Consider the following 27,700-nt stretch of genomic DNA (forward strand, 5'->3'; position numbering starts at 1 on the left):
TAAAATCATATATATATTTTTTAAAACTCCACGCAATAATAAGTTAAATAAATATGCATACAATTTACTTTGTTTATTCAGTATCTTTTATGTACTGTACATATAGTTTTTAAATTTTTTTCTGGAAGTTTTTAAATAATGCATAGATGTATATATTTTTAAGTTTTATCTTTAAAATCTTTTCGTCAACTACAATTTTAATTATAGAATTGTCAATCTATTACTATTTTAGTAAGAAAATTGATAATTTGCTTAAAATATTGACAGATGACTAAATATTCGTATAAAGCGAAAATAAACATAAGCTGTAAAGCCAGCTTTCCTGCATTGTTATTGTAAAAACAAGGAAGCCGACTTTTAGGGGCTAAATACTTTTAACGTTATTAAATAGGTAAATAATTCAAACTTTATTTTTTCATATATTAATATTATTATTATTGTAGCCATATTATTTTTAAAATATATAAAATACATTTAATTTTAATAAAATAACGTACATTTTTCTTTAATTCAATTTAGACTATGAAAAAAAATCATACAATAAACTGAACGAAATTTTTAGCTCTACAGATCATTTTACTGATTATTTTTATTATGAAAAATATATTCCAATTAAAAAAATTCATTATAAAACGAAGCGATTAATAAATACTGTTGATTACGTTTTCAAGAAGCTAGACTTTATTACAGGGACATGAATGATCCATTTACTGATGGGTCGTTCAAGATGTTGCTCCTAGTACACAATAAATAATAGGATCTGTGAGAAAAGACACTTTTCACTGTAGTTTTCTTGGGCTCGAGACGGAAGGAGCAAAATTAATATCAGAAATACAGGTGTAGAAAACGTGTAGAAACTGACGGATACTGAAAATATTTTATATTTTCTGCGGAAACTGAAAGCAAGTTTTTACATTTTATGCATAAAAATTTTCTTTCGAAATCTTTCTAATAAGAGAAGCTCCTCTAACCGTGTAATTGGATTTCGATTTGAAAAATAGAAGATAATTTAATCGCTGATTGAAGTGGAGTGGAAAGACGTTAAAATTGATTTTAGATTGTTGTCTGATGTTAAATTCGAAGTGACAGTGTTTGTAGTTAAATTCAATATACATATTAAATTTAATTTACTAGAGAAGAATGTAGAGTATAAGTTACTACAGTGGAATATATTAAAACTAGTTTTAACATAATCCATTCTCAATGTTTAAAATACTTGGGTGTTTGATGTTCCTTCGCAGTCGGGTAAAACAGAGTAATTTTTAACTCGTCAGTTTTAAAGAATTTTAAGTATTTTTTAGACTGTTTATATATATATTTTTTTAATAATCCATTCTGTTGTTTAAAAATTGGGTTCACGTTAGTTCGATCAACATGTCTTTAAATCTTTTCAAAACAATTAATGTCAATCTATTACTATTTTAGTAAGAAAATTGATAATTTGCTTAAAATATTGACAGATGACTAAATATTCGTTGTATAAACATTAACAATTTATTATTCAAATTCGTCATCTTCAGAATGATCTACAAAAATTAAGCTTAGTTTAAGTATAAACAGCAAATTTTATTTCAGAATTCAGTTTAAATTACGTCTGTTCCTTTGTCAAAACTAAAACCTAAAGAAAACCGAAAACATAAGAATATTTTCTATTTCTGTTTTATGATTTTAATGTATGCCTGTTCCCAACTTTAAAGTTTAACTGAGAGAGGAGAACATAGGGAAAAATAGTTTGTCACATCGACAGCCGGATAACTAATGCGGCTAAGACACCAGCCTGCCAGTTTGAAATGTCTACATACGCCTCTGAGTTCGAAAAATCAGAAATTTTCATAAGTGATTTAATTTGCATTTGTTGGGCCTTCTCTTACCACCTTGACGCACCTATTTTAAACCAGGCAAAATCCGTGATTAGCATGATAAAAGGAAGCTATCTTAATGTCTGTAAAGAAAAAAGAAATTCTATTGTTGAAAGAGCGATGGTTTCGGCAGAACGGAAACTGACTAATTGCTACAGATCCTTATTATTTCTTCCTAACAAAATGATCAAAAAGCGTGGCTTGAAAAGATATATGGGTATATATATTCCTTGTTTTTTTATAATTTCAACATTATGGTTTTATAATTTCAACATTAATGCATTTTTTTATAATTTCAACATTATTTCATCATTATGGAAATTTATCAATTTCAACATTATACTTGGACCCGGTTCTAACAAATAGAACAGAATTTGAATTATCTTCGAGTTTATACTTGGACCGGAAGTTTTTACGGATGCTCAGTTCCAGATTTTATCACTCATCACTCGACTGAACCTATTACAAAACTGGCAAAATCCGGACGGGCCTGGAAAAAGGCCCTTCTTGGTGCCTATTGGGTGGAAATACTTTTCAAAAGACTACTAGAGACATCGCCTTCTTCTTTTGTGTATAGGAAAATTTATAGAAAATGCTGTTTGAAACACGTTCCTTTCAGCAAGTAAATGTTATCCAAGTACTGTACGTCGTACTATAATAAATGCAAAGTATTATCCACTTGAAGCTTTTGCATTATCCATCCGTTTTACAGTAAATGAATAGTTGAAAAACAATACTTTTTCAATGTAAATTTACATTGAAAAAGTATTATAGGTCTTCCGCGGATACAGCGAACCAGCGACTTGTACTGACCGGCTAATAAGTATTCAGAAAACAATTTTCAACATTTAAAATAAAAAGCTTCAGTTTGTGAATGTTGGTAACATAGGAATGGAAAACAAACAGTGGTATCTAATTGGTGTGGTGGGAGATTTAAATTTGGTTTCCGATATGATTTTTTGGGATCAATGTCTAAAAAACAAAGCAGATTTTGAAAAACTTTTATAGAAGATTTTAAGCTCATTTTGTATCCTTGAATCGATCTTCAAAATACTGGAACCGCGTTATAGCTTCATAGGGTCCATGCAAATTTGAATTTGGGGTTCTATATACAGTGTTGACTTCAGACGTTTTCTTTCGATGGAATTTTCTGAGGAAAATATTTTCTTATTAAAGATTGGTTTCGGACCCCCTGCTGGTGGCGACCCCAGGCAATTGCTCTTTTTACCTACAAAATAATACACCACCGTGCGTGGCATCGAGTTATATCATAAGACGAGCCTATCGATTTCGTCAAAGATACGTCTACGATCGGTAAGAACGGGGTCGAATATATTTTCATAAATGGGAACCCTCATTTATTATTGCATGTTATGATTCTACATCAAAAACAAACAAACTTTTGCTTAAAACATTTCGAAAAATGCATTTATCAGAAGTTATGGGCATTTAAAGTTTACGCGGCCGCCACAAGTAAATCTGTGAAACATGTGAAAAGGTATATATATATATATACCTTATGATTCCATCAAATAATAATATATTTTTGAAAACTGTATATATATATTTATAGGGCAGAGGCTCCTATAGCCGACCGCTTCCAGTAGTCGACCATCTAAGCCGAAATTCGTGCATAATTAGTTAATTAGTCCATCTGAACAGGTTTAGGCGAGCTATCTTCACATGAAGCATTATAAGATGATCCCATTCTCAATGGCATGTAAGTATAACAGGAACACGTTGCCTCACTCACGGGAATAAGGAAAATTATTGCGCAACACCTCTTCTGGTAGTCGACCACGTAAGGTATTGTCAGGCCTTTAAAAGATAACAAAGGTTCTGTGTTTCAGGTTCATGTTTTCTACAAAATGCCTATTATTGAGCTCGCTTACTTGTTTCTGTGGGTGGAAAACTATCAAAGAACCTGTCGTAGCTAATACTTTGAGTAAATTCTTATCTAATATGCAAATAATGAGGCAGTTGACTACTGTAAATTCGCATGTTCGACCGCGGTGGTCGAGTACTGGAGTTTTTGACTTCTTTCGTGAAATGTGTCCATAATTGAAAATGCATTTGCCAGGTCTCCCTTTCACAGCTGCTAAATATGTGAGACCCTCGATAAGGAAAACTCAGTTGTTGACCGGCATAAACGATCGTGCGACTACGCTGGTTGATTACTGGCGCAGAATAACTAATGATCAGCCATCGATGCACGCCGGCTTTCCAATGCCTGTTATTCCAGGGTATTTAATATTTAAATGTCAAGCCAATCAAAATCATTCATAAAAACTGGAAATAACAAAATTAACAGTTGTATAATTCTTAGTGCAGGTGTTAAAGCATAAAATTACCACCAGTAAAAAACGAAGCACAAAAACGCAAAATAAATCAGTATACGGAAAAAGCACTCTCTGATACACTCTTTCTGCTATTAGAAGCCAAAAAGTGCCTATCAGAGCCGCATCAAGTTCTGAAAATTCTGAAACAATCCAGTCTGATTCAATCTATCTCTAGCAACTCCATATATGTCATCATATGGAAACTTTTCTCCTGACTTTTTTCATCATTTGTATTGGCTACGATCAATTGGTACAAAAAGAAACGTGAACGAAAAGAGCGTCCATTGCATCCAATTCACGGAGACAGTTCATATTACAAAAGGAAAGAGAAAAAGCAAGCAAAACAGAAGAAAAAGAATAAAGGAAAGTGGAAAGAATGAAGAAAAACACTGAAATATCTTCCGGAAAATGCAATGGCAGAAGAGAGAAAACACAGAAAAGTTTTTGCATCACTAAATAAAAATGAAGTTGGGATCACTGAGAAGCAAGTTGTGTTGAAGATTCAGATAGTGATACAGAAATGCATGAATTAAAAAATGTTAACTGTGATTATTGCGGCAGGTTACCATTAGAAATGTTTACCAATAGCAGGAACCACTTATGATGTTGCTGCAACAATGCATCTCATATGTCATGTTTGTGTAGTAAATAAACCATAATTTACACAAATGTTCATGTGTAAGATTTCCCACTTATCCAACTGAATTTATATAAATAAATACTGCAGTTGGCTTGTGGTCGACAATTGGAACATCAGTGATCGGACTTGGGAATTTCATGGTCAACTACTGGGTGAACAGCCCATGTAATTAATTTTTTTCATAATTACGAGGTGTCACTTATACAATTGATATACACTAGTAGTACGACAATATACAGTATATAGTATCTACATTTAAATTTCTAACTACGAAAACATCAAAGAGATGCTTTCGTAGTTAAAATTATATTAATCAATAAAACTATAATAGTTATTGAATAGTAGAAAATTGTATACAGGTATACCTCGACTTACGTCGGTAATTGGTTTCAGGAGAGGCGATGTAAGTCGAAAAACGACGTTAGTCGAATTTACTTGTGTAGTTTCGACTTACGTCGTAACTAAACGCCAATAATGAGCACTTAAAGACCGCTAAATAAGACGACAACACAGATGTTTTCGTGTTTCCTTCTGTAAGATTTATAATGATTATATTAACATTTACTGTAAATGTACATATTTTAATATGATTTTATGTGCTTTCAACGCATTTCTAGTGATATTACGACTTCAATGTATTTTTTTTTTTTTTTTTACTCTTTCCGCCCTGTGGGCACTAAGAGGGCCTCTTTTAGTAGGCCCGTTATGGGTTCGGCCAGGCCCACAATGGGGCGACCGGGTGGTGAGGGACGGAGCCCGACATATCCGAACGGACCACCCCCCGAAAAATTCCAGGGGATTATTCGACCCGTTCGGATTCGATCCCGGGTCTCCCAGAGCGGTAGGTTGCCACCTTTACCGCTCGGCCATCCGGCCGTCAAACGACTTCAATGTTTATGGGGACGGATTTCAAGTCGAATAAACTAACTTAAACTTGATTTTTATTTTTCCATATACTTTTTTGACAAACGACGTAAAATCGGGAACGACGTAACTCGAGAGGGACGTAAGTCGAGGTATACCTGTAATTGTTATTTTTAAAAAACGTACATTATTATTTTTTTCAATGTTACCAACGTTAATTTAATAAAATTACCCGCGTTCAAAATTAATCGAAAACCCATTAAAAAGTATTATTAACCTTTAATAAACAAAAGTATATTCCCATAAAAACTAATAATTCATTATATTTTCATATAACTTTCTTTTCTGTTCATTTTATCTGTAAAATTAAAATACAAATTACGGAAAATTTTGGTTTCTAAGTAAGAATGTGAGAAGTGAATTCAAATAAATTGAGTCGATTTTTTTTATTGTGGTCAATAAAATAAATATTTTACAATTGCTGGCGGGCGATAGTTTCCCCGCCACTGCCGTAGATAAAAAACAGACACCACTTATTTGATAGATAAATTAGGAAAGATGAGAAGGAATTCGAATTTTTAATAGATTTGGAAATTATCCAGAACAATGTTTCAAACCTGGATGATGCTTACGAAGACGAAACCCAAGAAAACCGTTTCAGATTCATTTCAAATCCATTTTTATTTCCTTTTCTTTATATAGAACTTGGCTAATCCGAAAAAAACTCAATTGCATTTGATGATAAGAAAATTATTTTAAAAAGATTTCTATTAAATTAGAAACAGGAAAAGAAAGAATAACCTATTTTATTAAAAATAAATAAATAAATAATATTGTATTATAATTATCATATTACGAAAATTAAAATTGTTCAATCTTATTGTTTTCATAAAGAGATTCTATTTTCCTGTTAAATGAAAACTTAGTTTTAAAATTTTATTTTATTTATTTTTCATAAATTTCTGGTAAATAAAGAGAAACAAAGTGAGATTATCATTCGTATATTATTTCATGGTTTAGGGATTAACAAATTATTTTTCAAGTACAAAACTTTAGTTTTCTTCTTAATGCTTATCTTTTTTGCTAATGTGTACGTAACGACAATGGTAATAAATCATTACAAAGTCAAAGCAAAGGAACAATTTAAGTAGCCTTTGATACAGAAGGACTTCCTCTTGCCTGCAAACGTATTGCAATACAGTTGGCCATGGAAGCCTACAGGCATCATATACTATTCTGCGATAGATTTGCCAAAAGATGTTGCGACTACCACTCCAGATCCTCCACGGAGCCTCGCAGTGGCCAATTGGATAAAACCACTGAACACTAGCCGCGGATTCGCGCCTCAATAACGTAACCACGTAAAGTTTTCCTGATTTTCTTCAATTTCTAACACCTAAATAGGGACCAGTTCTCCATGAAAAGTCCACCCTTGGCAGATTGCCATTGTTGCTTTGCAATATCCCATCAAATGAACAAACCAATCAATCCATATATGCAGGGCCGGATTAACCCACTTTGGGGCTCTAGACATTTTCTTCTTACCGGGACCCTCCCTCTCCCACAAGGAATAGAGCACACAAAAAATATAAAACAATAAATAAAACAAAACTAAATAATGTGAAAAACTAAAACAAATTTTAAATTTTTTTTATTAATAAAAAATATTTAATATACAACAATAAATTTTAGTTTTTCTAGAAAAGTTTAAACAGTTTGTTTATAAATTTTAAAAAGTTGTTATACAATAACAATATTACCTTAAAATATTAATTGTTTAATTTAACCTTTTTGGTTGATATTTAAATAATATAATATTTTACCCATGAAAGGTAAATTGAATAATGAAAAAGATAATTTAAATAAAAGCCAATACGGTTTTTAAAAAGTAAGTATATAAATACGAATAAACTTTATCTAAAAATTTAGAAAAGTAAACTATCTTATTTAAAAATATTTTCAAAACAGACAGTTTGACCGGGCCGTTCAAAAAACCGGGCCCTAGACATTTGTCTCATTTGTCTATGCGATGATCCTGCCCTGCATTTATGTTATAATCCATTAAATAAGTATTAAAAGCGAAAATTTATTAAAATGTTTAGTGATTCGTATTAAATTTTAACTTTGGCATTCCCTTTACATGTTCTAGTTGCACTACTGTTTGTAGATAGCCGAAGCTGGCATCCAATCTGGTCGCACAATTTGAAAATAGACCTAGCCAAGGAGGTGTAGCAACGTGGCGACACCTTCCTGCATGAGACCGACCATTATTTTGCTAGAAAATAGCTGTTTACAGTCCGTGAAAAGTAACACACGAGAGGTTTCTTGAATGTACCACTGTGCAGTCAATAGTCTTCTTACTACTATTAAAGGTCGCCGACTGTCGTAGGAGATGGCACCCCAGAGCAGCGTGCAAGTAGTATGTCGCTCAACAGCAGTGAAACACTCATTAGTGGTCCTCCATTCTCTAACAATTAGTCATCCGTTTCCAAACATAACAGGGATTCGGTTGCCTTGTGATCATTTACCCTCGTGGTCTGTTTGGGTCGTATAGATCCTGCTCACCGAACATGTCTGCCTTGACAGTGTGATCAGGTGTTGGGGCAATTGGATACCACTCCCCACCACCTGATCACGGTCATGTCAGAACGTCTTAGATGGTGGGTATTTCTGCGAGACTGCTATTCTGCTCTCCTTAGTTTGATTATGCGGCCTTTCTCAAATTTCGTCTGTACGTAATGTTTTTTTGACTGAGTTGTACAGACAGACATGCCTGGCACTTAAAGATCTGTAAACAACAAATAGACTGAAATTTGTGAACACAGTAAGCCTCTGCAAGCCTTTGTTTTATAGGATACTGGAGGGTAATTTTAAAGTCTGTGGTGGTTTAATATTTTAATTAATCTTAATCTTATCAATGGAAGACAAACTTTCAACTTTAAAAACGTTTATAACACAGAAGAATTTGTCTGTGAATTATTATAATAATCCATAAATAAATTAATCTGAGTTTTAGTGTTTAATGTTTAGTTTAAATTGAGTTTACAATAATGTATAATTTTTCTGAAGTACGCGTAATTATTTTCTTAAAAAATTATGTATTTCTTAATTTAACAATTTTTGTTGATGAACAACTATCCAATTCTGTAATGAATAAATGCAATAAAAATTCAAACGTATGAGAAAGAATTAATGGGTCGTGGCTATTACAAACCTGATTCCTCTTCAAAAACTATAAAAATATGAATAGAAACAGCTTTTCACATTTAATAAAAGAAACTAATTTATTCACTTTTATAGCTAAAAGGATAAATTTTGGATAATTCTGTGCCAGTATCAGTCGGTTGGTGAAGACGTTCCCGATATATCCGGAATAAAACCTGGATTCTATCTCAGATCCTCGATATAAACTGGCTCCCTCGGCTCCCTCGGCTATCCGGTTATCGCATTAAAATTACACGCATTTAATAGATTAATTTCTTTTACCTATACAAAATTTTAGAAAAATTCTGGAAGAATGACATTTTCAATGATCTAATTTATCAAAAATCTAATTTTGAATCTATAGAAATTGATGTGAGTTAATGTGCTAAAATTAAAATGTCCTCCTTAAGTTGTCATCGAGACTTATATCTACATGCTTTTTGATTAAAAAATTGATTAAAGTTTGTTGTTCTGTTCTATTTTTTAAAAAATTATCATTATTATTATTATTTCCAAACAATTTCTCTTTCTAATAACAATTTAAACATTTCTAAAAATATATGTAAAGATTTAGACAAACATCACAACAATTTTTTTAAAAGTTTGAGATATATTTTGTTTAATGTGTTATACTTTCAGTGTAAGAACGTAAAATATTGTAAGCATGTTATTCATAAAAAAATACATGCTTACTAGTCTTAAGCTTAGCTAAAAAAGTTTACAAATTATTGTTAAATTGTTAAAAACTGAACAAATGCGTTTTACACACCATCATCGTGTAGAAACCGAAAATAAATAGTTGAAACTTGACTTTCTCTGTTTACTTTTTCTCTAATAATTAGATTACTGTAAAAATCTACAATCTGTACAGGGAAATGACAGTTATAAACAGGTTATTGTTTTCTACATTTGTTTTATATGTGATTGCAAAACGATGTTTTACCAGATCTGATAGAAATAAATCAAGGTTTCAAGGACGTGAAACGGGTTCGAACTTTCACAAATATGATGCTCCACCCTCTTCGAAAGCCATAAAATATATGAATAAAATAATAAGAGAAATAAAGATTTTTCATCACTTATCAAGAGAAACTTTAATATATACCACTTTCATATCAGAGATTTTACTAAAACAAACAATAAAAAATATTAATTAATTAAAAGTATCTTATTATATAAATATACTTTTAATAAATATAAAACACCTTAAACTACAATTTTTATAAAACATATTACATAATGAATTCTTATTAATTTATTTAAAATGATATTTTATGTCTTGTATGATAAATAAATAATATAAAAATTGAATGTATTAAAAATTTATGTAAATAATTCTTGAAAAGCAAATTAATTTTTATAATATATAAAAAATTAAAAATCGAACAAAATATCACTTTTGTGTGAAAATTAATTGAATTTTCACATCGTTTACTTATCACAAATAACAGAGGAGAATTTGAACGTGTCGGATGTTAGAAGTCTTGTTTTATATGTAATTTATCATCTAATTTATCATTCTAATTATTTTATTTTTTATGACATTGATAAATGAAAAGTTACCGGAAAAAATTGCATTACAGATCTACAAATTATTTTATTTCCTCATTTTTATTCGGAAATCTGAAATAGTGTCGACTAGGAAACAGTTACTTAAGTGTTTTCCTGTTCACATTTAATTAAATCGTCCCTTTTTCTTACGATGGTAACGAAAAATACGAAAGCAATTCGAGTCTTTTTTCCCACTAGGTAAATATTTCCTTGAATTTTTTTCTGTTTTTTTTCTATTAACAATTCTTAACAACGTAATTTATTTTACTTTTCCCATTTAATTTACCAGGAAAATTTATTTTTGACTTTTAATTAAAACCTAATTAGAATTTTTTTCTTTTTTGGTTCGATGTTCTCTCGCTTGAATTGACAATAAATGATTTCTCAACAAAATTTAGATTTCAATTTGCTAACAAAACAACGTTTTAAAATGCTTTCACAGCCTATCTTTAGCCGCAATTCTTATGTAAAAAATTTAATTTAATTTTTACATAAACTTGTTTTTAAAGTAAAAATAAAATTTTATTTAAAATACATTATATTAAATTTGAATCGAATTGCAAATATGGAGTTTTATTTATAAATTTTTAATTTAAATTCACTATAAAAACTAATTATTATTATTATTATCTGCCAGTAAATATTTAACTTATTAAAACAATTATTCGTATAAAGGTTTGTGTATTTTCAGAGAGACAAAATAAAATATAAATATATTAATTTATTAAAATATACTTTTTATATTAAAACAATACAAAAATTAAAATAAATTTTATTTTAAAACAAACACTCTACATAAAAAAGTGTTTTGCACGACTATCTCAGGTCGTATCGACCAATGGTTCGCTTTAAAAATTGGATTATCTATGTTAATTTAATAGGAAACATCACTGTGAAGCTTTAAAAAATTGGTTAAGTGATGCTTTCAAGCGTAGATTTATTAAAATATTCTTTTAAATAGAATTATTTAAGAAAGATCAGAAGTTGGTCGACCGAACGTGAAAAGTCTTGGTTTCGTTTTTAAACGGTTTATAACGTTTTCGTTTCGCAAAGAACCACCGTGGCGTGATGTGTACACTCGTTTTTTTGGAATTTCAGTCGGCTTTTCGGAAACTTCTTGTTGAGTTGTACTTGTCACAATTGCTTCTGTAATTGTCGTGCTTGGAATAATTAATGGAGTTGTTAATAATTCCGTCGTTGTCGTTGTCGATTCTGTAGAAAATTCTGTTGTTTCTTGATAACCTCTCCTGGGATGGTGCACTCTAAGTCGCCTTCTAACTGGTTTTATTCTTTTGCGGCTTTTGTTTTCTTGATTATTTGGTACGAATCGCGAATTCGAACGAGAATCTTCTCTCAAAATTGGTGGCCTAACGGGCAATTGTTGCTCTTCCGCGTAACGCTGAACGTTGGTGTAAATGAAGGGATCGCTTTGCTGAGTTGGATTTTCAGAGATGATGATGGGTATGGAAGAGGTTGTAATTATAGGTTTGTTAGTTGTTCTAAAACGGTGACTCGCTCTTCTAGGCTGAGGAGGTCGTTCGATGCTTTGTACATTTTGACGAGAAACTCTATCTAGATTTTCTTGTAATATAGCCACAGATCGGTCACTCGCTGCTGATTGGTGAACTCTTTTTCTTCTAGATACATTTGAAGCGCTTGGATTACGTTCGTTTGACTCGCTGTTTCTTTTCTGTGTTGATGAAGGTGGACGACGTAACCGTGTTCCAAATGGTACGCTTCCTCGGAAAGGATTTACATCATCGTCATCAGATTCTTTCGAATTTGACGGAGGTGTTTTAGGTGGTGGTGCAGTGGGTTTTGGTTTAGCAGAAGTTCTGACTGGTGGTGGCTGCTGTCTGACTGGTGGTGGCTGCTGTCTGACTGGTGGTAGTTGCTGTCTGACTGGAGGAGGCTGATGTCTCTCTGGTGGTGGCTGATGTCTGACTGTTGGAGGTTGATGTCTGACTGTTGGTTGTTGTTGCCGAACCGGAGGTATTGTAGGTTCAGGTCTAAATCTAGATGCAGATCGATCTGGAGCTGGTCGAGGTCTGGAAGAAGTTCGTAAAGGCGTTACAAGTTCTTGTTGATTTTTCGGTTCTATTGGAACTTTTTGTCTACGACGATAGGGTCTTTTCGACGCTCTTGTAACTGGGATTTCCGGAATTTGAGTAGTAGGTTCGGGAGTTGTTAAAGAGTTGTCTTGTTGTGTGATATATCTTTCTGTGGTATCATCCGTTGATGGCGATTCAGTTGTTGTTATTGCTGAAGGTTCAAAAGGATATCTGATTGAAGGATTAAAAAAGTCTTCTCCATAAACTGGAGGAACACGGTTATTTCTAACATATGGAGGTGGCGTAACGAATAAAGATAAAACAGGCGGTGTTGTGTATCTATTTCTTTGTAAATATGATGGAGGAGTTACGTGATATTGTACTCCCGATTGATCGTTTCCTCTTTGACGATTTTGGTTAACATTATTATTAGAATATTCTTGATTTTCGGGACGATTTTCAGAATTGGTATTCCTATGTTCTTCGTTTTCGGGAGAAGCAGTAGGATGATCCTTATTATCTGGTCGATTTGTTGTATCATATAAAGGTGTAACGCCTAATTCTCCATAAGGATCAAAATACACTCCTAAATCGGGAATCTGATAATTATCCCCTTGTGTTCTAAGATATGGAAAATCTACATTTTGAGGATTTCTTTCCGAACTATTTTCACCTTGATTATATGGAAAATCCGGATTAAAAAATGGAAATTCATGAAGTTCTGGCAATTTCTGATTATCGGGAGAATTATAAGTTTCTTCCGGCCTCTTTACATCGTCCGTTTGTTCATCAGAATGATTTATGGATTGTGACGGAGGTGAAGAGTTATCATTTACATCACTCGACGGTTTATCATCGAATTCTGTTGATTCTAAACTTGATGGGTAATCGTTACTTCTGTTTCCATTACCAGCAGAGTAATAATAATCGTTTGGAGGAGGGATGGGAGGCAATTCATATGGGCGATAATAATGGTTTGGAGAGAGATTATAAGATGGCTCGGAATAAATAGGCGCTCTATTATGAAAGGGTCTGTTTTGAGGAACATCAGCATTTGCATATGAATAGGCAGAAGGGGGATAAACATGATATGGCGAAACATTATTTCTGAAACTATTCTGATTACGAGACGAGCTTGCACTTGCAACAGGAACAGTGTTACTAATAAAATTTCGGAAATTATTCAATTCATTTCGGGATGTAGATTCTAGAGGCGAATATAACTTATTTAGTAACTGTTGAAACTGTTGACTAAGCGGTAATCTTGATGCAACCTGCCGTTTCTGACGTCTAGTAATTATTTTATATTTTTTAGCTTGAGTATTTTTTGGCTCAGTACGATAATGTGGATTATTTTGTTGTCTCTGTTCATTACCATGAGTAGTTTCGTCATGTTGAGCCTTTCGATTATATGTTGGAGTAGTTTCATAACTTTCTTTCGGTTGATCTTTAACATGTTTTGTAAATTTTTCTTGATACAAAGTACGTGACTGTTCGGGAATGCTTCTAAATTTAAACCGGTCAATATAAGTCTGCTGCTGATTTGGTGCATTTCGATTTCTTCTTCGTTCTGTACTTTTACTTTGCTCGGGTATATTATGAGGTCGGTTATATTCAGATTTTCTCTCTTGATACCTAGGCCTATTTTGATTATATTGTCGTTGCTGTGGAGTAGGATTTACTGTATATTTTTTTGCATTGGAATTAGAATTTGGAGATTCGTGAGTTACATCTCTTCCGTTTTTAAGACGTTTTTCTTGATAAGAACTTACTTTTCCTGAAGGAGTATATCTGTATTGTCCTCGAGCTTCGTTATAATAAACATATTGTGCGTTTTGCTGATCATTCGGTTTTACATTCTTGTTATCTGAGGTGGGAACGTCTCTGTGATATTGATAAGCTGGTGCTTCTGTAGTACGACTTCTTGGACTTTGAATATAAATTTGTCTTTGCCTAGCAGGCTTATCTACTGGTCGTCTTCTTTCTCTGTATTCTACTTCTTCATTTGGACGATTTTCATTTAGATCTTTCGCATACGTTTCTCGTACTTGTTCACGTTCATAAGGAACATTTTGATCACTCTGTGATCCATCTTCCTGATCATAATCTTCGTATTCTACGGGCTGAGATCTTTGATCTGAATTATAAACGATTTCTTCTCTAACAGGTAAGTTTTCTTCTTGTCTGACTTTATAATGCACTTCATCTACAGGATGTGACTTTTGAATTCTACTTTTATCATTATAATCACTATCGGATTCTTCTTCGTAATATTCTTTTTGTTGTTCTTGTGGTTTTCCCTTTACATAAAGTTTAATTTTTACAGGACGGCGAGTATCTTTATTCTCGTCTTCATATTGTTCTGGTTCCTGTTCTTCTATATATACTTGAGCATTATCATCATAGTGTTTTTGATAATTCTGTTGTCTTGGAAGCTGTTCATATTCGATTTGTTGTGGTGAATCGGTACTTGCAGAAACTTTTTCGTACAATATAGTTTGAGGTGGCTGTTCCGATTTTTTCGTATATCGGTGGAAAAATGTTGTTGTTTTAACTGTTCCTCCATCTGTAGGATCAGTAGTATGCTCTACAATAGGATTTTCAATTTGTACATGAGATTTTTGTTGAATCCTTTCGGGTATTATTTGTTTTTCGTTTCTTGAATCATAACTAGATTGTATTGGTTTCTTGTTATCTGAATAACTTCCATCATACCTATCGGGATTCCTGTCGTCATGTGATTTGTGATAATCGTTATATTCCTGTTCTTTTTCTGGAACATGCACATGCTGATCGACTTCCTTATTATTTTCATGGTCATTATATTTGTCTTGTATGTAAATTGTAGGTCTACTGACATCTTCGGAATTTTGCTTGTTGTAGTGATTTCTGTACACGTATTGTGGTCGTTTTGTTTTTTGGTTCTTCTTGTAAGATTTAACCGGAGTTAAATTTTGCGTATTGTCTTTTTGTTCGTAATGATCTTGATAATTATCATCTTCGTATTCATCCTGAGACGGTTCGTGTTTAGCTGACTGCGGTGATTGATTATATTCTATATTTTGATCGTAAGTTCTTAAATTCTGAGGCTCCTCTTTTATTGTTTTTGTTTTCTCTTCTTGATTATTATGAATATTTTCATTGTGTGATTCAGGTTCTTCTTTTAATGTTTCTTTTTCATCTTTGTCGTGATTTTCTTCGCTGTATTTACTGGTTGTAACCGTTTTATCTTGATTTTCAGATTCTGTATTATATTCGTCTTCGTTTTGTTCGTGTTCTTCGGACTCAGAGTCATGATTTTCACTCGATTCATCTTCTGTATTATCTTCATCTTCGTAATAATCTGGGTAATAATCAGAGTATTTATATTTATGCTTATATTTATCGCGGTCTTTTGATAAAACGGGTGGTGTGTACCACTTGTAAACAGTAGGAGAGGCATCATCTATTACGGGTGCTTGAGTTGTAGATAAATCTTGCTTATTATAATATTCGGTTACAATAAATGTTTTCTTGAACTTACTGTCTCTGTTTCGTGGCTGAAACGGTAATTTTATTTTATTTTCCGGTTTTTCGGATTTAGTTTCTTCAACAGGTTTTGATGGTTTATTCTGTTGTGCTTCTTCTACTCGAGGAGTTGAATTGAGATTTGCTCCTTTTTCATCTTCTGTTTTTGGATATAAATTCTCATTCAACTTAAAATATTTCTCAGCCGTGTGACACAATTTCATGCCATACCTATCATAATCACAAATCATATGTTTCTGATTAAAGCGTGATTTCGGAGGACAAACGAATGTAAAGCGTTCTCCATTGGGTTTACAATAATGGAAAACTTCACAATCAAATTGTATATCTGCGTAATATCCTTCAGTCCTTCCACCACAATCAAAAGTCACATGAGGTAGTACTTGTGTAAGTTTATCTTCTTTTTTCTCATCTTTATTATTAGTACTTTCTTGAGCAACCTGAAATTAAGAAAAAATATAAAAGAAATTAATAAAATTAAAATAAGATTATTACTTGAATTTATTTTCATTCAAATCACCTTGACGTCAGAAAAGTTTTCTATAATTATAAAAATTATATTAAATAGTATTTCGACATTACTCATTTTAAGTACAAGGCACAAAGTAGCGATTGTATAAATACATATCAAGGTTAATTCAGACTAGTTTATTTTTGTACTAAGATTATATATATATATATATATATAAACTTGAACTGCATTAATGTAACGTTAATCAAGTTTAATTTTTTCCTGTTTATTGATACATAAGGATAAGCTTCCTAAAAATTCATAAATAATAATAATACGCGAGAACGACGTTAATAACAACAGATTACTGATATCAGCAGAGATATTCCTTCTTATCAGATTTTTACTTAAATCAAGTACATAATTATTTTTACGAATAAATTAGAATTTTAGTGACCTATTTATTATCTATTCTACTTCCGTATTTTGTGTCCTTGTTATCATCTTTACAGAACTATTTCATAGAATAATGTATTCTGCACAGTCTTATTTTTTGTCCTAAAGGAAGACATTTAGTTAAAGTTATTTGTCCTTCGTTATAAGATAATTGTCAAATAGACAATATCATTTATACTAAACACGAACAATCACTAATAGTCAAAGATTCCAGAATTAACGAACCGAAACCTTTATCTTAATCAGTTTCTAGTCTTCAATTGTGAATGAACAATAATATAATATCTTACCTTACCTTGCTCCTTTTATTTTGTTAAATTTCAAGGTAAAAGTTCGTAGGTTTTTGTTTATAATTCCATCAAAGCGATGAGTCATAAAATCGATACTTACATAATAGGAAATTGATAAACCTTCATTAATATTCATTAATATCATTCTTTATGTCTTTATTGCCATATAAATTATATAAGATTTAATATTAATTTACTGCGGGAATTTAATTTTTTTTTTGTTAAATAATTATTACTGGGAAGCAGAGTGGAACGTAACTAGGATCGTTCTGGTTCGCAAGTATTTCTTAAAATCAACAAGGTCAACAAACGATGTTGACTACAAGCCTACTTTTAGTTCTTTGCCTATCATTTGACATTTATATGATATATCCCAATAGCGGAAAATGTTTATTAAAAGTATCATGACATTTTCTTTACGCATCGAAAATCGTTAAACGCATGCAATAGCGTTAAGACACGTTAAATTTTTTTGACGATTTCCTTAAGAATATAGGTTTATAGATGTTAAAAAGTATCACAAATGACACTATATATTAAGTTACTTATTATTTAAAATGTATTATACGCATAAATAAGAAAATTTATTAATATATTTTAAATTTTTTTATGCTTAAATGAATGTACAATACTTACTAGATCATCTTTGTTTGCTTGTTTTGTCTGATTTTCTCCGCTAATGATGCATGCTGAAAAAGATATGATTGTATGTTAATATTTTCATAAAGGAAATAGTTTTTTTATACTTTCCTTTCCAATTCTTGCCGTTTAAAGTTTTATTTATCTTAATTAGATATCTTTTAATTAAAAATCTCATAGAGTTACGCTCGAGTGATTCAATGAAAATGTGTTTTCTAATTAATAATATACAAAAATTCTCTGTCCCACTTCCATTGATTAATCATAAAAACATTTCTCTTAGACATTGGATAGCAGATACATCTTAAAAAACTTAAATAGAAATATTCATTTAAAAAGAATCGTGAGAAACAATGAATAATGGTAATTCTACTCTCAGAGCTTAGAATGAACAAAGTGCATATTTAAAGTATGTGACCTCATTTGATGAATAATTTTTGAATTTTCTATTCAAGATTTAAAATAGTACAAATATATATATTTAGATTTTGAATGCCACACCTTTATGCATCCATTTATATTCTTATTAACTCATTAATTCCTGGATCCATGAAATTTTAATTCACAATTTCCTTACGGTAAGATAATCTTGACAGTTGAAGGAACCAGAATATCAAGTTATAATATAGTAAACGTATAATTAAGTAATAAAATTAAGTAAAGAAAAAAGATAAATTATTAAATAAAATTTAAAATTTCTTATCAGATTATCTACAAGCGCTTCAACTCTTAGAACGTAATATTGCTAGTTGTAAGTCTATAAATAAATTATATAGCCTACAATTTAGTTAGTTTTTTTTTAGAAGAAAAATAGTCATTTCGTAGATGAAAAATAGTAAATCAAAAATTTAACTTCCCTAAAATAGTACGTTGCACTCTGAGTAATTTTTTAAAGGGAGAATTTTCAATATGAATCGTAATAATCCATAGCAATGACCGAAAAGAGGATAATTTAAATGAAAGTATGAATCATTAAAAATTATAAAGCAGTTTTTAAATATTCAAAAAGATTTTCGACTCCTAAAATAAATTAAAAGCTTAACGAATGCAATGAAAACTTTAACGAGGTCTATCACAGAACTATGCTTCTAGATCTAGTTTATTAACCTCAAATTTCAGAGGCACCAACAATATGCCACACGAAATTGTCTCTCTGATGTCTAAAGACAGAAATTATATTTTATACGAAGATTCTAAATTTAATTTTAAATTGAATTAACAAAGCTAACAAAAATACCTTCAGAAGATATTATTACAAACGTTTTTAGAATAAAGAGGTTGCTATTGTATATTTTCCCTTTTGTACAGTTTACAGTCTGTAATTTTATCCGATACATTCTATTTTTAAATCAAAGAAAGTAAATTTAAAACCGTGCACAAAAATAACATTTATCAACAATTGTTTCGGAGAAGTGTGTGAATCTATAAGCTTATTTACAATTTTTTTAACTATAATATAATTTTGTAATGATTTCAAATATTTTAAATTAACCTTGAGTAAGTGAAAAAAATAATACACCATTTAATAAAGATGTATTAATTATAATTTTAAATGATGTTTAATAAAAGATTTGTTCGGTTTCAGTTTAAAAAATAATTAATTTTCCTATTTTAAAAAATCAGATTTTATATTTCAATTTTTTATATTTTGCCTGAAACTAAGAAAAACCTTGACAGATTGACAAGGAGAACTTCCGAGTACCACAAAGTGCTTGGAACACATGTCAACAACAAGCCATGCGATAGGGCGTATCCTTTTATTTAGTGAGTCCACGTAGGCAACTACTACGAAGTAATTGTAGTAAAAATTTTTATATAAATCTCTGTGCTATTTACGTTTAAAATATTGCAAAACACAGTGTAAATTTCTTCATGTTTACGATACCGTAATCAGGAAGTACCAGTCAAACTATAGGAAGTCTAACAGCAATAAAAGTACCAATTACCTAAACAATAGTCTCCGCTTTCACTTACAATTACGATTTTTTTATATAAAAAATATATATAAAAGAAAGTAGAACAATTTAGCAACTTACCTGTAAATAAAATAAAAGCTGAGCCCGCAGCCCATAAAGAAGGCATCTTGAGAGAAATCCAGTCACATGCTACGATCAATAATTTTATCTGTAGGAGGAAAAATATGAATAGATATGTAAATAAATAATAAAAATGGTCAAACAGGAAATTGCAATTAAGAACCACGACTTCAGTGGTACAACGAAAATATAGACCTAATTATCCTTGGAGAAACCTAAATATTCTTGTTGATCGTGACAATCCGAGATAGAGAAGACAATGACCTACAAATTAAAATTAGAACATTGCTGATTAATTAGAGATTATACTGAAGAAGCTTGGTTTTTCATTAACATATGGTTATCAGTAATTAATCGTGAAAAATTAAGAAAAATATACACGCGAAAAAGATTTTTACTGAAGAACTAAGCTTTACAGAAGAGCCTTCATTTTTAAAACACTTTTAGGTAAATCTGTGATTTTATAAAGTAAAATTCTTATAAAATATTTATAAAAATTCCTTAGAAATAAAGAGGAAATTCTTGTAATGATTAATAATATAGATAATTCTATAAAAGTCACGGTACAACAACAACAACGGTTGTACAGGCAGGTACAAATGAATAAACGGATGATAATTCTATAAATTGTCTTCGTTTCTTAATTATTCGGTTGAAGAAGATCTATCAATTGGATGAACTCCCAGAGAAAAAAAAAACAACAAAAAAGAAGTAAAAGAAGCACAATAATATAAATCTCAAAGTGAAATTCCATAATTCAGAGTAAAAGTACAATTAATTAAATATAATTCGCCAAAAACATGATAAATTTTGATTAAAAAGAGGAAATCCTGAGGAAATTAGGACAATAAATAGAGCAATGAATACAAAAGACCTAAAAAGAAAAAGAAAGACCGTTTTGTGTTCACTGGGAAATATGATAAACTCTGTAATTGTTTTTTTTTTCAATTGAGAAATAATATTAAAATTTTAAGATTGATTCAATTAAAAATTAATTATATTATTTTTAGTGATAAGCCTATAAAAATGTCAACACATCGTATGCAATATACCCTAAACCGAAAAAAATGATGTATTTTTTGCTATAACATTTCAGTAACAAATGGAAATTTCATTTATGTATCATTACAAATGGAAAATAATTAAATTCTAACGATAAAAACCCAAGATATTAACTGACAAGACTTTTGTTTTACAGACAGTAAACTCTTACCTGTGTTAATGCGTTCGAAGAAATCTCATAATACACAAGAAACACGTGGTTACTCGGTTTTATACTTGTACGAGGCTATGCTCTACATTTTTCGTCCGGTTCACGGATCTGTTGACGTCGTGGGTGACGTCACAGAGGAACACGAAGGCGTCGGTTGGATCATTCAAATTGACCAATACGGTTTTCCTTATTTGATCGATTTTATTCCAGTTAAATGCCGAATTTTGTTTTTGTTTCGATTAAAATTTATTTTTAAATGTCGTTTAGAATTTGGAATTTTAGAAAATTTCATTATTTACGTAAAAATTTTTTTATTTATTTTCTAAAACTCATAAAAATTTAATACATTTTAATTTTAAACATAATTAATTAAGGGATTTAAGGCATTTTTTTCACTACAGATTTTTGGGATTTAAGTTAGGCTAAATGATAGTATCTTATAATTGAAAATAAAAATAAAAAGTTATTATTTATCTTTTTTAAAATAAGAAACATATGAGATTTTATTAAAATTTATTATATTATTTCAATGTAATGTCTTATGTTTAAAAAATTCGAGTAATTGATTTTTCTGTGAACTTGCTCAACTTTCGCTTTCGGATGTCATTGAATTTCATGCATGAAAAGGTGTATCAAGTAAAAATATTAGTGCACAATTGATCCAAATACCCGAAAGACTTATTAGGGAGCATCCTGTGTTAAAAATCAATGGAAAGGAAAGAAGGAAATGGACGAACATCGGTGGTCATCCGATGCAACAGAATGGACATGTCTGATTTAACACTAACCCCCATGCAATTGTTCAACTTCACTACAAAAACGGAATGATCCAAAATGTTTCGTCACGCGATTAATTATTTCTAATTGGCAATTTTTATAAACGACAATATTTTCATTGTAAAAAAACACACCATCAATAATTTCGAAAAAATTCTTTCTATTTTCAATTCGTGCCAATGAATCGAGAATTTTTTTCATACGAAACTTCCGATTTCTTTAAATTACTTCAACCAAGTCTTTTTCTCACCCTATTTCCTAAATTTTATAAACATAGCTGATCAAGCAATTAATAAGATTCGATCAGAAACTTTAGTTTACTTCAATAACTTTGCTCAGATACACTTCACATTCATAGAATAACCATTCGTTAAATTTTGTATGTTCAAAGCAAAAAACAATTTGCTTCTAATTATTGTCAGAAAAGTTTATTATTTTCAAAAATAAATTGTTAAATTTACTTAAGATATTAGAAAGAATCTATTAGAAAGCCATTGAAAAACGTTTTTGGGGACCAAAGTTGGAGGGAATCTTTCAATCATGTGAAAGTTGGTGGCATTATTTACTTTAATATTTAATGTTAGAGATGTTTTTAAGAAGTTGTTAAAAGTTTGAAAATATTCTTAAGTTTTAATAACATCAATTCTTCTTCATTCTACAGAATCTGTCAGTTAAATTTAACATTTCTTTCTCTGATATATTCTATATTTTTGATAGTTTTAACTCGTTTTATTTCAGGAAAATATGGAAATTTTGTTTAAAATATTCACTTAAATAGTAATAAAATTTTTAATTAAAATATTAATTAAATTATTCATTTATAAGGTATATTTTTATATTCGTTCGCACGCAATTGAAACTAATTACATTGATATAACTAAAAATTAATTTGACAATGTATATAAAAATTATTTAAGAACTAAAATAAGCTATTAACCACACAAAAAACTTAATCGTTTTCTTATAATTAATTTACATGTAAGGAAAAAATTATTTTATATCATTTATCCTCAAAGATCATTCGGCAGAAATGACTAGAGAATAAAGGTAACAATTTAAGAATTTTTTAAAATCTTTTTTCGGTTAAGCATCAAAGTGATAAAAATGCCCATTTACGACATTCTTCTAACACTGTTTTTGTGAAGACGTAATGTCAGATGAACAAAGTTTTCTTGCATTGGACCGTATAAGTGTCTATACGTCGAACACACGGTGTTGATTCGACCTAATTAGTGAAAGGAAATTCATTTTTAGACTGCATAACATATGATTCTATATGAGGTCATCACCTTATTGAAAGGTGAAAACTTCCTTGAATCTTTTTGATACGTAATAAATTGTTAAAAGACGGAAATGTCCATTTAAACTAGTCACACACAATTATCTTTTTTCTAGTACTTCTTTTGAAAGCCTATTTATTAGACTCTTTTTTTAAAAAAGAATAATATACTTTCATTATTATTTTAATTGCAATTTAAAATTTAAATATTTCGTCACTTGCATATTAATTGTACTTATCTTCTCGATTGTTTTTACAATTATTTTATTAGCTGTAGTTTAATTAATTTTAGCGAGTGGGTTTTGAAAACTGACGTTGTTACGTAACATTTTAAACAATATAAATGAACTACTTTATTCTCAGCAGGTATGCATTGTTTCCTTTATCCTAACAAGATATCTGTACTCGATATTGGGTGTATGCAGATAAGGAAAAATTATACTATAGTAAAAATACTGAATTTTTACAACTGTAGCTTTCTGCATATTGAATATCCTTGTATACGTAAATTTTCTCTGTACAAATTAAGTTTATACGACGAATTTTCATATTTTATTCAGAAAATTTGCTAAAATTTTCACAAAAATTCCCTCGCTTTTTAAATGTTTCTTCGGTATTATAATTTTTATATTTTATTTATTCTTTAATCTAATTTTCTTACCGAATATTATTATTTTTATATATTTAAATTATAATTATATATCAAGTACTTAAATATATATATATATATATAATTGCCTAAATTTACCTATTATTTCGGTATTAAATAATACTTTCGTTGATTTTTTTAATTAGAACCGACTTATTCATAAACGATCTGTTTTTAATCTTCTATTACTGAATTCATTACATCTTAATTAGGAATTTAAATGCTTATGCAAATTAAAAAACTTTTATTACTTCATCAAAGTCTTCGTAAATTGTGAGCTAGATCGATTTAAAGATGAGATTATTGATAAAATTTACAAAACGAAGTTAAAATATCACTTTAAATCTTACTTTCTAATTTGAAAATATTGCAATTTAAGCAATTTTAAATTAAGAATTTATATGAAATCTGGCCTATTTAAACTACACATTTTGCAATCATCTAATGAGCTAACCATATTAACTACGTGATTAGTTCGGTGAAAAATGTTTAATAAATAAATATATTAACGCTTTTAAATTCGTGGCAGAGAAAATAAATACAGGTCATTGATTCAAAACAACAGATTTTCATTTCTTTTCTTCTCAAGATGATGTTCTTAGGTTAACGGCAAGTTTACAATGATCCTTTTATCCACGACAATCATTATGTTGGAAACTAGCAACATAAGAGAGTCTAGAACCTGTATAGTGCTCTCAGATAAGGCGATACAATTTAACAAAGATTATTAAACGAAATAAATGAGGTCAGAGTATGCATCTAACAGCCAACCTCCTGTTGTTAGCGCCTGGAGGCCGAAGTAGGGCTTAGCAATAATCTATCCTGGTCAAATTTTACGCCAGTCACTTAATAAAGATTGAACATCATCAAGTTAATAATTCAAAAAACCAGATTTATGTAAACACGTATTTACATAGATACAAAGAAGAAATATAGGTCTTTATAGATGTGTAGAGTATATACTGTACTATAGGACCGATTCGTGCTCTTAGCCTACTTAAGATAAGGAAACAAAATAAAAAGGTAAAATAGGAAATTGATATATATAGAAGTTTAGGTCTATATTATTACATTATTCTTATTGTTTCTATTGAATAAATAATAAAATTGCGAAATTATAATGTAGATTTCAATTGTGGAATCTATAATAGAATAGACCCAATGATATGACTACTGGTATATACAATAACGTTTAAAAAAATCTAAAATAATATTTCTAAATATAATAGATTTAGGAAATATTAATAAAATATATTCATTTTATAAATAATTCCTGAAAAATATCAGAAAGGTCAAAAATACATTTTCATAAATTTTTATTTTATATAAAAAAGTTTTGCTTGTATATTTTAATTGCTACATCAAGGATACTTTGCTACTATCTTTATACCGATAGAAATATTACATATAGCACATTTAATGTATTTAAAGGCTCTTTGATAATGGAGACAAGCAGAGTCATTTAGCTCGGTCATCACAATTACAAGTTTTGTATTCTAAGAAATATCTTAATTTGTTAAATCTGTTTTGCTTTTGTTTTTTAATATACTGGAGGCCCCAAAAAAGTAAATAATGTGGGTCCTTCTACGTCTAAAATGCCCTGATTTTCTAAAACATTATGTTGGCATCCTAGTAAACAGCTATAATTTCAAAATGTTTTAAATAAATTTGTAAATTATAACGCATGATAAATATTTTTGTAATTATTTTATATGTATTAATTAATTATTAGTTATAAAATCTATCAAACATAAAAATTGTATAACTTATAGACAAGTTACTGTATAGTTTAGTACTGTAAGCTTGTTCAGAATATTGATTTTTGAGAGAGATAAATAAAAAACAATTGTAGAGCTAAACCAATTGATTGAATAGTACACAGCCACCGGTGTTAACCGAGTATATCTAACTTAACCCATAATAATAATAATACATGTGGATAAGAAATTACTAGTTATGAAAGTCAAACTATACAACAATAAATATAAAATGATTGATAAGTAGGAAATATGTAATTGTATAGTTAGTTGACTATCACAATAATAAGGTCTCTTTTTTATATATATCAAAATATTTAATATAAAGAATAGTTCATGGTGCTTTGTTTTAAATTACTTGTTTTTTCGCAATCGCGTGTCCACTTGTTCCATTAGCACAGTCCTTCTATATAATAATTGGTACATAGAAAGACTTTGTATCAATACGAACAAGCTCGATCTCTTTATCAACGACAGGAGTTTTTGCTAAAATAATTAATGCCTTTCTTATATCAATTGTATTTCTTCGTCCCCGTAGAAAAGTATTTCCGTTATTTACTCTTTTTCTCTTTAATAAGACTTTTTTTTCAGATCAAGAACAACACATCCTTAGATTTAGAACTGGATTTTATTCTCGTATGATTTAAAAAAAATATTGTCATTGACAAATTGTTTTATCATAAGCATGTCAACAACCAATGTATGTTATCAGCAATCGTATTATTTAGCAGAAAAAAAGAAGAAACCCGTCTTTCTAACTGGTGGTCTGATGCTCTCTATTATCCTAATTTGATGTGTAACATCAAAATTGTTGACGGAATTAACCTTCTTTGACTCCTTACTTCTTTTCAAGTATGATTTGCAATTATGTTTTCAAATTATATGCAAATGTAAATGCATTAATGTAAGTGATGATAATTTTGGGTCAAATAATCTCAAGGATGATTTTTCAATAAAGGAAATAAATCTTGTATTTGTTTGTTTGTTTGTGTATGTGTAATTGTGTGTGCTTAAACAAAAGTATGCGAAACAATACAATGATGAAATTACTGTGTAAAAAGTAAAATATTTTTTGGATTTTTTAGTTTTTTTTTCTTTGTTCTTTAAAATATTTCATGAATATTAACTTATTGATGGGAAAATATTCTTATTTTATTATAGAAAGTAGGAATTTTATTACTCTATAAAGTTTCATATATGTAAATAAGTATTACTTTACGAAGTATAAATTGTTTTCATGAAGAAAAATAACTAAAATATACTTTACTTTGCTTTCATTATATTATTTATAACTTATTAATACGCCATTAATTAATAATAATAAATATTTGACAAAATAATAAATGTTTTATTTAAGGATAACAAAAATATATCTTTTAACATTAAGTTTAACTAAAGAATTGAATCCAATTAGCCTATTTCAATTGTAACAATGGCCCAGTCATCAATAAGTTTTTAAATGTTAATTTATTGACGTTATTAATATACTTATTTATTTTATAAATATTATTATTTAATTTAATTTATAATATGAAATATCAGAGTGTATTGTATGAGTCATATATTTTTCAGATGAAATATTAATTTCTATTAATTCAACTTTTACATATTCAATTGAATATCCAAAATTAAATTTCTGTGATTTTAAGATTTAAAATTTCTTTAAAAATAATTTAATACTTAATAATTTGTTTATTATGTGATTTATTTTGTGATTTCCTGTAAGAAACGTTTCTTATGCGAATTTCTCTTTGAATTTTCAACAAAAGAATTTGTTTTTTCGTTAAAAATTAAATTAAATCCAACACGTCCACTTCAGGACTTTTTTTTTCAAAAAATGCATATAAAATAACCTCCCAACAACAGTCACTTCTTGATATTTCCTCAATAACCGTTATTCAGAGGTTTGACTGCAAGAAATTTAACCACAAATTTAAATATCTCGCTTCATTTATGAAGGAATAAATCGAATAACTATTGAAAAGAATCATTTTTAAGTTGTGTTTATTGAATTCTAATTATTTAATTAAAAACGATTTAAGTAGGGAATAACGAGATTATAATTATTTTAAATATTGAGGTTAAAACAGTTGAAAGGCAAGCTATATTTACTATAA

The 27,700-nt window shown here is 29.6% G+C and overlaps 1 protein-coding gene across 1 annotated transcript in view; it reads right to left on the reverse strand.

The window, feature by feature from the left end:
* The window catches only part of LOC136981400 (uncharacterized), a 34,550-nt gene extending 13,295 nt beyond the window's left edge, over positions 1-21,255 (reverse strand). The window contains exons 1-4 of the mRNA XM_067277715.1: positions 21,122-21,255; positions 19,909-19,996; positions 17,870-17,922; positions 11,428-16,476 (exon numbers count right to left, since the gene is read on the reverse strand). Coding sequence (XP_067133816.1) covers positions 11,428-16,476; positions 17,870-17,922; positions 19,909-19,954 — 5,148 coding nt within the window. The 5' untranslated portion in view covers positions 19,955-19,996; positions 21,122-21,255. The remainder of the gene's footprint in view (positions 1-11,427; positions 16,477-17,869; positions 17,923-19,908; positions 19,997-21,121) is intronic.
* Between the last annotated feature and the right edge of the window lie 6,445 nt (positions 21,256-27,700).

Source organism: Centruroides vittatus, unplaced genomic scaffold, assembly GCF_030686945.1.
Source record: "Centruroides vittatus isolate TY-2023 unplaced genomic scaffold, ASM3068694v2 contig_754, whole genome shotgun sequence".
NCBI lineage: Eukaryota > Metazoa > Arthropoda > Arachnida > Scorpiones > Buthidae > Centruroides > Centruroides vittatus.